Genomic DNA, 13,280 nt, shown 5'->3' with positions numbered 1-13,280 from the left:
AATGATACCTGCCTGTCCGTCTGCTTCTATGGAGTCATCTGTGATGAATGGCATTCGTCTTTGTGTTACTGCCCTCTACTGGTCTGGTGGTGTAGTGCATTTACTTTTTATTTCCTCAATACGTCACTGGCCTGATTTACACAATCTACCCAGTCGAAACGCAGACAACAAAGGGGGCACAGGAACCTTTTAGTTCAGGGTAAAGTAGTTCTGGGGGCTAAAAGACCAAGGAAAGCTTGGTTGAAATGCACCTTTTAAAGGGTGTGGTTTAGCTTGTTCTCTCCAATCCTGCAGAAGAAGCAGCCAAATGTCTAATTTAGATCTGATACTCGTGCTTGTCTCTCGCTGTAACTCAAGTCTTTCTGTTTTAAACACTCATCCTCTCTCGTCTCTCTCTTGTGTTTCAGCGGCTCTGCAGGCCCTGAAGAGGAAAAAGCGTTACGAAAAGCAGCTGGCTCAGATCGACGGCACGTTGTCTACCATCGAGTTCCAGAGGGAGGCGCTAGAGAACGCAAACACCAACACAGAAGTGCTCAAGAACATGGGCTACGCCGCCAAAGCGATGAAGGCGGCTCATGAAAACATGTAAGAGACTTTAGAAGGAAGTTAGAGGTCAGACATTTGAGTCTCCGCTGAGGTTATCTGACATGAAGTTGTCCTCTCTCTCTCTCTCTCTCTCTCTCTCTCTCTCTCTCTCTCTCTCTCTCTCTCTCTCTCTCTCTCTCTCTCTCTCTCTCTCTCTCTCTCTCTCTCTCTCTCCTCATCGTCTTGTTTCACAGGGACATCGACAAAGTAGACGACCTGATGGCAGACATCACAGAACAACAGGAAGTGGCTCAAGAAATCTCAGATGTGATTTCCAGACCGGTCGGGTTTGGAGAGGAGTTTGATGAGGTGAGAGCCAACACGAATTTGAAGACTCTTTATCCATCAGATAGAACTGGACTGGTTGAACGTGTGTCAATAGCTGCTCTACTTTTGGACGACTTCATTCACTTTGGTAGATTTTAACATCAATATCTCGGGTCTCGTCTTGGTTCATCTTTGTTCTTCAGTCTCTCAGTAGTGAGATGCATGTAGGAGACACGTTGTCCAGCACATCTTTTGGTTTGTTATCTGTGCAAAGCTGGAGACTTTGGCTGGAGTAAGAATCAAAAATTGAAGACAATGTAACTCATTTTAGAAAAAAACACACATGTTTCCCGTTTTTTGAATCACCTGGAAACATGCGAACAAAGAATCATCTCATCCTCCACCCTCTGCACGCTCAAAGTCAAACATTACTAGCCGACACAAACACAATCTGAATATTTATGCTCACAAATAAGGACGTCAAAATCTTTGATACGTTTTAAAGGTGACATATCATGCAAAATTGACTTTTTAATGGTTCTCTACCTGAAATATGTGTCCCTGTCTACAAACCCCCTGAGAATGAAAAGACTCCATTCTGCCCCTGTTCTGATTTCTCCACCTTTCTGTAAATGTGTGCTGAAACCAGCCGTTTCAGACTTCAGTGTTTTTGTTACGTAACAACAATATCCGGTCTGTAACAGGAAGTCAGAGCTCGGAGCTTGTTCAGCCCATAGACTGTATAAAATACAACTCAACCCCTCCTCCGTTTTTCATTCCCTGCACACATGTGTGCTAACAAGGAGCTTAGGAGGGAGGCATGCTAGTTGTAGGCTGTCTTAATAAACACAAAGGTCGCTTTGACTCCCCACGTCTGCAGATTTGAAGATCTAGTGGATGATTTTTATTTGTCATGGATAAGTGCTAGCGCTAGTTAGCATAGCCACATAGCTACATGTTCATAGCTGTAGCTGTAGCTGTGTACCAAGACACACGTCGACATACTGACAAATAAAACAACAAGAAACACTAAATCTGTGACCAATGGTTCAGAAAAGGTCCTGCTGCCTTTCTGACAGAGGTCGCTTTGACTCCCCACGTCTGCAGATTTGAAGATCTAGTGGATGATTTTTATTTATCATGGATAAGTGCTAGCGCTAGTTAGCATAGCCACATAGCTACATGTTCGTAGCTGTGTACCAAGACACACGTCTACATATTGATAAATAAAACAACAAGAAACACTAAATCTGTGACCAATCGTTCAGAAAGGTCCTGCTGCAGGCGCCTCTCCGTCAGGATCAGATTCAGAGGGTTGAAGTAACGCGGGTCTGTGAGCAGCCGTGTATATTCAGCCAACATGTAAACATTAGATCAACGTGCTGGAGAACCGAGGAACATCCACTTCCTGAGGGGGCGTGGTCAGAGAGAAAACAGCCTGTTCTGATGAGGAATGAAGAAGAGGGTTTTTCAGGCAGACCAGAATCTGATTTCAAAGTGTTTTTTTGAGCATAAACTTTAAAGACATGTTTTGGGGACCTCTTAGACCAATATATGTTGATGCAAAAAGCGTGATATGTCCCCTTTAAAACAAAACATCCGTTATTTTCATGTCCGGTGACATCGAAAGCCCAAAGCACGTGACAGAGAAAAACATATCCACTCTCATATTTTCAACCAGAAGCTGCCGCAAGTGAATGAAAGTGAGAGAGTGAGCAGCGTTTGTTGATCTTCATAGTGTTAAGGTTAAGAGAGATAGAGTGCAGGTAAAGAAAACAAAGCAGCAAAACTGAAGAATGAGAAGTTCATTTCTGATTGTTTCACAGCCGTTACCCTCTACAGTCATGGCCAAAAGTTTTGAGAATGACACAAATATTACATTTTCACAAAGTCTGCTGCTTCAGGGTTTTTATGTGTTTTTGTCAGATGTTTCTATGGTATAATGAAATACAATTAGAAGCATTTCATAAGTATCAAAAGCTTTTATTGAGAATTACACAGAATTCATGCAATAAGTCAATATTTGCAGTGTTGACCCTTCTTGCTGTCAATCAACTTCTGGACCAAATCCTGACTGATGGCAGTCCATTCTTGCATAATCAATGCTTTGTGGGTTTTTGATTGTCCACACGCCTCTTGAGGATTGACCACAAGTCCTCAATGGGATTAAGATCTGGGGAGTTTCCTGGCCAAGGGCCCAAAATCTTAATGTTTTGTTCCCCGAGCCATTTTGTTATGACTTTTGCTTTATGGCAAGGTGCTCCATCATGCTGGAAAAGGCATTCTTCATCACCAAACTGCCCTTGGATGGTTGGGAGAAGTTGCTCTCGGAGGACGTTCTGGTACCATTCTTTATTCATGGCTGTGTTTTTAGGCAAGATTGTGAGAGAGCCCACTCCCTTGACCGAAAAGCAACCCCACACATGAATGGTCTCAGGATGCTTCACTGTTGGCAAGAGACAGGACCGATGGTAGCGCTCACCTCGTCTTCTCCGAACAAGCCTTCCTCCAGATGCCCCAAACAATGGGAAAGGGGATTCATCAGAGAAAATGACTTTACCCCAGTCCTCAGCAGTCCAGTCCCTGTACCTTCTGCAGAATATCAGTCTGTCCCTGATGTTTTTACTGGAGAGAAGTGGCTTCTTTGCTGCCCTCCTTGACACCAGGCCTTCCTCCAAAAGTCTTCGCCTCACTGTGCGTGCAGATGCACTCACACCTGCCTGCTGCCATTCCTGAGCAAGCTCTGCACTGGTGGTGGCCCGATCCCGCAGCTGTAACACCTTCAGGAGACGGTCCTGGCGCTTGCTGGACTTTCTTGGGCGCCCTGGAGCCTGTTTGGCAACAATTGAACCTCTCTCCTTGAAGTTCTTGATAATTGGATAGACGGTTGACTGAGGTGCAATCTTACTGGCTGCTATAAACTTCCCTGTTAGGCCCTTTTTGTGCAATGCAATGATGGCTGCACGTGTTTCCTTGCAGGTAACCATGGCTAACAGATGAGGAACAATGGTGTCATGCACCATCTTCCTTTTAAAGTGTCCAGTAACTCAATCATGACAGATTGATCGCCAGCCTTGTCCTCATCAACACCCACACCTGTGTTAATGTGTGTGACACCTGTGTGTCATTGAAATGATGTTAGCTGGTCCTTTTGTGGCAGGGCTGAAATGCAGTGGAAATGTGTTTTTGGTGATAAAGTTCATTTTCAAGGCAAAGAGGGACTTTGCAATGAATTGCAGTTGAGCTGATCACTCCTCATAACATTCTGGAGTATATGCAAATTACCATTATAAAAACTGAAACAGCAGACTTTGTGAAAATTAATAGTTGTGTCATTCTCAAAACTTTTGCCCATGACTGTACATCCAAACTTTGGCAACGGAAGTAGCATGCAAGTATCTCAGGGCTCATTTCGTGTTTACACATTGTTAGAAGTTAAATATTTGAGATGTGACTCAGACTTGAAGCTCAGTTTAGAAACCCTCTACATCATTTGTGCAGCATGCATGTAAAAACCTGAAGTCTTGATTACTCTCTTTGCTCCGTTCGTTCAGGACGAGCTGATGGCCGAGCTGGAGGAGCTGGAACAAGAAGAGCTAGACCAGAACCTGCTGGAAATCGAAGGAACAGCAGACGTTCCACTGCCCAGCGTACCGTCTACATCACTACCATCTAGACCAGGTACAGCAGGTCCTCTAAGACTGCGCAGGACACACACACACACACACACACACACACACACACACACACACACACACATCATGAGATTATTGAAGTTAAAGTTCTGTCTCTCTTTCCTTTAGCTGCCAAGAAGGCGGAGGAAGACGAGGACGACATGGCGGATCTGGAGGCCTGGGCGGCTAACTAAGCTAGCTCGCCCTGCTAGCTATCCAGCGCCCCTCTCCTGTCTGTCTCTGTGCTACCAGGCTGCTCTCAGACATCTGGAAGAGAGACAGGGACTCTGGGCTGCTGGCATGCTGCTCCTTCTTGAAGCCTACGTCCCGACATCCAACCTCACCCCGACCCTGAAGTATGCACAAACTCACTGACTAAAATAAATCCAGCCCAGGCTGTTTACTCCCGATCGAAGTCTCTTTGCTCCGGCTGCACACTCCTCTGCTTTTTTAAGAGCGCCGAGTGGAAGCCGCCGACAGCCTGCGGTTATGTACGAGCGCTTAAGTCAGGAGGGTGCAAGTGCATACTTGGAGGGCCGGGTTTGTGGAGGAACAGGGAAGGCTTGTTTCTGAGAGGAATGTGAAGAATCAACAAATGTTTTTTTGTGGGGAAAAAAGCGTAACAGAAAGACAACATGACTCAGCCATTTTTCTGCTTCCTGCGTCTTCATCTCTCTGCTCTTCTACGATGAGGATGACATCCAATCGTCCACAGCGTCTCTGCAAAAACTCCACCGCAGGAAAAAGGAAATAAATGATGAAAAGATGTAGGGTTTTTTTATTGAGATGTCACTGTTAAACTGCGGCGGGATGCTAGGTTCGATTTCTGAGACGGCCTTGAGGAGGAAAAATATTGAGAGGAGAATATTGTTCATAGAAGAGTTTTTACACCACAGATGCACCGTTTAAAAAAACAGATTTAGATCCTTTACTTTCCTTCACAAAAAACACAATTTATTTATTAATGCCCACAAGTTCAAATTTATGAAGCTTTATTGTCATTACTCTGATGTGCAATGACAGACGGCGTCTTCTAATCAAAAGCAGAAATATGCACGAAACGTTTCTCCTTTATCCCGTGAAATATTTCCCGGGGTTTTAAAAGCGTTTAATATTCAACAAAAAAAAGAAAACATTAAAAAAACTGCAGAAAAAAAATATATAGTTTGTTTTAAGACTGCTACGATTCTTCTTTTAAGGCCCCCTGAAACTGTCTTGCACCTCGGTTCGTCCTGAAGCAACTCATTTCTTAGTTGCTTGAACAGATGTTGATATTTGGACTAATGGATGAGTCTAAAGGTAAGGTTTGCTGATTGAGGCTACCACTAGGAGAGCTAGCACCACCTGCCTACTAATTCTGGTGCCAACTAATGCAGGATTTCCACCAGATCCGTGTGTGGTCCGTCTCCGATCCGCTGCGGTCCGGCTCCATGCGCTCTCATCCCTCAACACCCACCGGTTGCATTTTCAGAACGCAGCACAGAGCAGGACCGCCGGACAGCTGGAGTCATGTGACCGAGGTTTTCCCTTCTGTAATCACTGAATCAAGGATTCTCCTCCTCCTCCTCTCCTCATCCATGTTGTCTTTCTAGTCCTCTGAAAACCTCTGACCTGTTGACTATTGGGACCATGGCTGTGTTGTGTCTGCCTCCTTCTTCAGCATGTAGAAGCAGATTGCTGGAAGTGAAATCCCTCTCTCGCTCTGCAGGAATATCTGGCAAGATAGAATCTAAAATCATCAGACTTTGCAGACTTCTGTCAGAACTGAGGACTTAAATCTTACGTCAGACTTCCACCAGATCCGTGTCCGGTCCAGCTCCGTGCTCTCTCGTCCGTCAACACCCACCGGCTGCATTTTCAGGACCTCCGGACAGCTGGAGTCATGTGACCGAGGTTTCCCTGTGGTAATCCCTGAATCAAGGATTCTCCTCCTCCTCCTCTCCTCATCCATGTTGTCTTCCTGGTCCTCTGAAAACCTCTGACCTGTTGACTCCAGGCCTGGCTCCGCTCATCATGACTTTCTTTTTTGTCATAGTTAAGTTAAAAACGATCTGGTGATAACACAGAGTGTTTTATTCTGAAAATTAACCAGGTTTTTAATTTTGTTTTGGTGAAACCTGACTTCCTGTCCCGCTCCATCTGCTCTGTTGAGATTGACGCGTCGAAGTCTTGTGTATCTGAGCCGTTGCGTTCAGACCTGCCGGAACACAACAGAGTGGATCCAGTGGAAGTTAACACATTGAGACGGACTGGACACGGATATGGTGGAATTTGGCCTTAACGAGGTTGACTGAGTTTATTCCTGTAGTTGCAACTTTACTCTTCAAACCTCTGATCTGACATGGACTTCCTGTTCTTGAGGCATGGCTGGAGTTAGCTTGATTCGATAAGAAAGGCTGTGGTGTAACCCGCTGGCTTGTTGGTTTTCATCTAGAAGTCTGAAGTTTGGGATTCTGGTGACTTAGGTGGAATTCAAATTTCTGTTCAAACAACTAATAGATGAATCTAAAGGTAAGAAAACACTTCAAATCAGTCTGAAATGAGGAAAGTTTCAGCAGGTAAATAAGGTCAAACTAGTTTGCTGATTGAGGCTACCACTAGGAGAGCTAGCACCACCTACCACCTGACTGCGTTTAATCCTGTGGTTGCAACTTGACCTTTCTTACCTTGGTGGGCACTAGGGATCTGATCTGACATGATGCCACATGGACTTCCTGTTCTTGAGGCATGGCTGGAGTTAGCTTCATTTGATTCCATAGCAGGGCTGTGGTGTAACCCGCTGACTTGTTGGTTCCCGTCTAGAAGTCTGGAGTTTGGGATTCTGGTGACTTAGTTGGAATTCAAATTTCTGTTCAAACAACTAATAGATGAATCTAAAGGTAAGAAATCAGTCTGAATATAGGAAATTTTCTGCAGGTGAATGAGGTCAAACTAGTTTGCTGATTGAGGCTACCACTAGGAGAGCTAGCACCACCTGCCTACCAAAATTGGTGCCAACTAGTGAGGTTGACTGCGTTTTATCCTGTAGTTTCAACTTGACCTTTCTAACCTCGGTGAGGAGTAGGGATCTGATCAGACAGGATGCCACATGGACTTCCTGTTCTTGAGGCATGGCTGGAGTTGGCTTGATTCGATAGCCACGCCGTGGTGCAACCCGCTGACTGGTTGGTTCCCGTCTAGAAGTCTGAAATTTGGGATTCTGGCGACTCAGTTGCTTGAACAGAAATATGAATTCCAGCTATTAGATGAGTCTAAAGGTAAGAAAACACTTAAAAACAGTCTAAAGATAGGAACGTTTCTGCAGGTAAATAAGGTCAAACTGGTTTGCTGATTAAGGCTACCACTAGAAGAGCTAGAACCACCTGCCTACCAAAATTGATGCCAACTTGCGAAGGTGATTTATTCCTGTAGTTGAAACTTTACTTTTCAAACCTCTGTGAGGACAGGAGGTCACGTGGACTTCCTGTTCTTGAGGCACGGCTGGAGTTAGCAATGCTGTAGTGCAACCCGCTGATTTGTTGGTTTCCGTCTAGAAGTCTGAAGTTTGGATTTGTGGCGACTTAGTTGTTTGAACAGAAATTGGAATTCTGACTTGATGAATTAAAAGGTAAGAAAACACTTGAAATTAGAATAAAAGAAAGTTTCTGCAGGTAAATTAGGTCCAACTTGATGAGGCTACCTCTAGAAGAGCTAGCACCACCTGCCTAGCAAAATTAGTGCCAACTTGCGAAGGTGACTACGTTTAATCGCGTATTGCAACTTGACCTTTCTTTCCTTGATGGGCACTAGGGATCTGATCTGACAGGATGCCACATGGACTTCCTGTTCTTGAGGCATGGCTGGAGTTAGCTTGATTCGATAGCAACACTGTGCCCTAACCTGTTGACTTGTTGGTTCCCGTCTAGAAGTCTGAAGTTTGGGATTTCTGGCGACTTAGTTGTTTGAATAGAAATTGGAATTCCGACTAATAGGTGAATTTAAAGGTAAGAAAACACTTGAAATTAGAATAAAAGAAAGTTTCTTGAGGTTGATTAGGTCCAACTTGATGAGGCTACCACTAGGAGAGCTAGCACCACCTGCCTACCAAAATTGGTGCCAACTAGTGAGGTTGCAACTTTTCCATCTTACCCTTTTTACCTCTGTAGGGAGTGAAGAGCTGATCAGACAGGATGCCACATGGACTTCCTGTTCTTGAGGCACGGCTGGAGTGAGCTTAATTCGATAGCGACGCCGTGGTGTAACCCGCTGACTTGTTGTTTGGGATTCTGGACGCCACCCATCGTGTTTATGGATCTAGAAGTAGCCATATTTTGTAATCTGATTCTCTCTGCCTCTGACTTGGTCTTCAGTTCACGCTCTCTGTCGACCCCCTCTCTTCTGCAAAACTCTGACCCCTCCTCTGTTTGACTCTAAAATGGAACATTATTCAAAAAAAGAACATCCTGCTGCTTTAAAGAAGACTTTAAACTCGCCATCCAAACCTCGAAATGTTTCACAGAGAGAGTAAATCAGGTTAGAGACACTAAAACACTTTAATATTTATACGTTATCGGTACTGTTACTCCTCCTCCTCCCCCTCCTCCTCCGTTAGCTCTCCTTTGAGTCCAGATATTTCTCCTTCAAACAGTCGCTCAGTAGTTTAACAGTGACGTCCTCTGAGAAAGTCCCACATGGTTTGAATATAATGTGTGTGAGTGTGTGTGTGTGATGTTTTTCAGCCTTTGGACACAGTGACCTCTTGTGAATATTTAGTCAAATTGAGAAGGTGAGCTGGATTTTTTGTTTCCATTTTGCTCTTGAATCACCTGTAGTGATACATTTACTCGAACCCGGACGGACTAACAGAAGACGTTTTGGTCTTGGTGATAAAATGATAATATCGTCTGCTCACTGCACTATCCTTTCTTATTTTAGCTACACTACCCTCCTTCTGTCTGCAGACACGTTTGTGCACGGCAGGATTTAAGTTAATCCATCAAACATACGGTTGAGATTGTATTTAAACATGACCCGAGTCTTTAAATAAAACAAACACATGAATAAAAAAACGTGCTTTTGTTTGTTTCTGTGTGAAAGTGTTCTCCGTCTTTGAGAGCGGCTGGACGTCGGCTCTGAAGAAGAAAGGAGAACTTGATCATCTCTTCACAGAGACGCCGGATGCTGGAGGTTTTCCATGTGACAGCTCTGTGACTGCGGTCAGAAGAGTTCATGTTAATAAATCTAACTGGATGCAGTTTTTGCTTCTTCTAAAATAACTTCCTCATTCAAATCTGATTTCCTGAATCAGCATTGTCTTGAACTTTGGTCTCAATCAATCAATCAATCTTTATTTGTGTAGCGCCAAATCACAACAAACGTTATCTCAAGACGCTTTTACAAACATAGGAGGTCTAGACCACTCTATGTCAAATTATGAACAGAGACCCAACACCAAGACAGGTTCAGACTCAGTCTGACCCCACCTTAATCCATCATGAGCATTGCACATCACAGTATTTAGCTAGTTACAGTGGTGAGGAAAAACTTCCTTTTAACAGGCAGAAACCTCCAGCAGGACCAGACTCATGTTAGACAGCCATCATGCCTCGACTGAGTTGGGTCTGGAAAGACAGATAGAGGGGAGTAAGAGAGAGAGGTGATAGTGATGAGACGAGTCGTAGAAGCTGTTGCCGCTGGAGTCCAGCACGTCCGTATCAGCTGGAGTCCAGATCGTCCACAGCAGGAGGACGTCTACGGCAGCTCAGAGGAATCTACGAGACAATGGAGCTCAGGGACTCCAGAAGGGTCTATGGTTAGTAACTTTAATGGGACAGGAAGAGTTAAAGTAAGTGATGAAGGGGTTGGGGGGAAGAAGGTGAGCTAGGATCCCAGTGTGTCAGTGTGCCAGTTCCCCCGGCAGTCTAGGCCTATAGCAGCATGACAAAAGCTGGTCCAAGCCTGATCCAGCTCTAACTATAAGCTTTATCAAAAAGGAAAGTTTTAAGTCTACTCTTAAAAGTGGAGAGGGTGTCTGCCTCCCGGACCCTGACTGGTAGATGATTCCAAAGGAGAGGGGCCTGATAACTGAAGGTTCTACCTCCCATACTACTTTTAGAGATTTTAGGTACAACTAGCAAGCCTGCATGTTGGGAGCGTAGAGTTCTAGAGGGGTAATAGGGCACTATGAGCTCTTTAAGATACGAGGGTGTCTGATTTTTAAGAGCTTTGTAGGTTAAAAGAAGGATTTTAAATTCTATTCTACATTTTATTGGGAGTCAGTGTAGAGAAGCTAGCACTGGAGAGATGTGCTCTCTCTTACTAGTTTTAGTCAATACTCGAGCTGCGGCGTTTTGAACTAGCTGAAGAATCTGTATTCATCAGGGTCAGGATGGAGGCTCAGAGTCTGTTAAAGAAAGAACAGCTTCTTCTAATGCACTTTATAAATTACAGGGTGGTTTTTATTTGATGATATCCCAATTCTGCAACTTTAAAGAGGATATACAGTGAAAATAAGGAGGTGAATCAGTCTCTCTTCATCTCCCTCCATCCCTCTCTCCAACACGGTCTCAGCAGATGTGTGTCTAACATGAGTCTGGTCCTGCTGGAGGTTTCTGCCTGTTAAAGGAAGTTTGTCCTTGCCACTGGTGAGCAGCATCCAAGAGGAGGAATATACACTCAGTTATATTTATCAGTGAAGCTCCCGTGTTAGCTTCTCTACACTGACTCCCCTTAAAATCCTTCTGACCTACAAAGCTCTTAACGCTCAGACACCTTAAAGAGCTCATATCACCCCTCTAGAACACTACGCTCCCAACATGCAGGCCTGCTCATCGTACCTAAAGTCTCTAAAAGTAGTATGGGAGGTAGAGCCTTCAGTTATCAGGCCCCTCTCCTTTGGAATCATCTACCAGTCAGGGTCCGGGAGGCAGACACCCTCTCTACTTTTAAGAGTAGGCTTCAAACTTTCCTTTTTGATAAAGCTTATAGTTAGAGCTGGATCAGGCTTGGACCAGGTCTTAGTTATGCTGCTATAGGCTTAGACTGACACACTGGGATCCTGTCTTTCCCTCTCTCTCCTCTCTCTGCCTGTCTCTCACTTTAACTCTTCCTGTCCCATTAAAGTTACTAACCATAGACCTTTCTGGAGTCCCTGAGCTCCCTTGTCTCGTAGGTTCCTCTGGATCTCTGCTGTAGATTCCTTTTTTGGGGTCTGTTATTCATCCTTTCTTTCTTTCTTTCTTTCTGTCTTTGTGTCTTTCTTTCTTTCTTTCTGTATTCCTTTATTCTTTTGTTCTTTCTTTTTTTCTGCCCTTCTTTCCTTTCTTTCTTTCTTTCTTTCCTTCTTTCCTTCTTTCTTTCTTTCCTTCTTTCCTTTCTTTCTTTCTTTCTTTCTTCTCTTTCTTTCTTTGTTTTTTCTTTCTTCTTTCCTTTCTTTCATTCCTTCTTTCTTTCTTTCTTTCTTTCTTCTTTCTTCTTTCTTTCTCTTTCTTTCTTCTTTCTTCATTCTTTCTTTCCTTTCCTTTCTTTCTTTCTTTCTTTGTCTTTCTTTCCTTCTTTCTTTCTTTCTTTCCTTCTTTTCCTTTCTTGCTATCTTTCTTTCTTCTTTCCTTTCTTTCTTCCTTTCTTTCTTCTCTTTCTTTCTTTCGTTCGTTCTTTCTTTCTTTCTTTCTTTCTTCTTTCCTTTCTTTCTTTCTTTCTTTCTTCTCTTTCTTTCTTTGTTTTTTCTTTCTTCTTTCCTTTCTTTCTTTCTTTCTTTCCTTCTTTCATTCTTTCTTCCTTTCTTTCTTCTTTCTTTCTTTCCTTTCTTTCTTTCTTTCTTTCTTTCCTTTCTTTCTTTCTTTCTTTCTTTCTTTCTTTCTTTTCTTTCTTTTCTTTCTTTTCTTTCTTTGCTTCTTTCTTTCTTTCATTCTTTCCTTCTTTCCTTCTTCCTTCCTTCCTTTCTTTCTTTCTTTTCTTTCTTTCTTTCTTTCTTTCTTTCTTTCTTCCTTTCTTTCTTTCTTTCTTTTCTGCTCTTCTTTCTTGCATCCCTTCCTTCTTTCTCTCTCTTTCATTCCCTTTTCCTTTCATTCATTTCTGTTTTCTTTCTTTCCTTCTTTGTTTCTCTCTTTTATTCCTTTTTCTTTTTATTCCTTCTTTCCTGCTGTTCTTTCTTTCTTTCTCTCTCTCTTATATTCGTTCCTTCTTTCTTTCCTTCCCTTCTTTATATCTTTGTTCTTTCTTTCTTTCTTTCTTTCTTTCTCTCTTCATCCTTCATGTCTCCTTTTCTCACCCTCTCATCTCTGCTGCTGTGGACGTGTGAGACTCCAGCTGCTACAACTACTTCTATCCGTCTCTCCAGTGAGAAAACTACAAAATCAAACAGATATTTGAGTTTCAGACTTCATGTTCTTTCAGCCATCTCACGTTAACTCTGTTTATTTCATTCGAAGCTCTCTTTACATCTGCTGTGTTTATTGGGAGGCATTTTGAGCAGCACATAAACAACATTCCTCATCATTATGGAGAAGTTAAAGAGGGGAAATACGATCTGAGTGATCTCATTTAAAAGGAGAATCATCTCTGAGATTCAAACCCACCAGAGTCCAGACTGAATGTGTGACCGTGTGTGTGTGTGTGTGTGTGTGTGTGTGAGCTCTAAGACAGCTGAAGTATAATGTTTCTGCCAGTTTAGCTCGTTCTACTCGAGGCTTTGAGTCTTTGACTATTTAAAGGTTTATTACAGGCCGGGAGGCAGGCCCAGCCCTCGGGATGTTTTTGCCACCTTTTTCTCTCCAG

At 43.4% G+C, this 13,280-nt stretch overlaps 1 protein-coding gene across 1 annotated transcript; it reads left to right on the top strand.

Moving 5' to 3' along the window:
• Positions 1-307: 307 nt before the first annotated feature.
• Positions 308-9,574, top strand: LOC117809721 (charged multivesicular body protein 4b-like). Its single transcript, XM_034679188.1, has 4 exons — positions 308-585; positions 780-894; positions 4,407-4,533; positions 4,656-9,574. The coding sequence occupies exons 1-4, from the start codon at positions 308-310 to the stop codon at positions 4,718-4,720; spliced, it is 585 nt and encodes a 194-aa protein (XP_034535079.1). The 3' UTR covers positions 4,721-9,574.
• Positions 9,575-13,280: the final 3,706 nt, after the last annotated feature.

The sequence above is a fragment of the Notolabrus celidotus genome, unplaced genomic scaffold (genome assembly GCF_009762535.1).
Source record: "Notolabrus celidotus isolate fNotCel1 unplaced genomic scaffold, fNotCel1.pri scaffold_374_arrow_ctg1, whole genome shotgun sequence".
Taxonomy (NCBI): Eukaryota; Metazoa; Chordata; class Actinopteri; order Labriformes; family Labridae; genus Notolabrus; species Notolabrus celidotus.
This window is presented reverse-complemented; position numbering and strand designations above follow the sequence as displayed.

What these genes read in the sequence shown, in the direction of transcription:
- LOC117809721 (XM_034679188.1), top strand. Translation starts at nt 308, where the DNA reads ATGTCTAATTTAGATCTGATACTCGTGCTTGTCTCTCGCTGTAACTCA. An exon ending in TTGGAGAGGAGTTTGATGAG is followed by an intron (nt 895 to 4,406) that starts GTGAGAGCCAAC and finishes CCGTTCGTTCAG; the next exon opens with GACGAGCTGATGGCCGAGCT. An exon ending in ATCACTACCATCTAGACCAG is followed by an intron (nt 4,534 to 4,655) that starts GTACAGCAGGTC and finishes TCTTTCCTTTAG; the next exon opens with CTGCCAAGAAGGCGGAGGAA.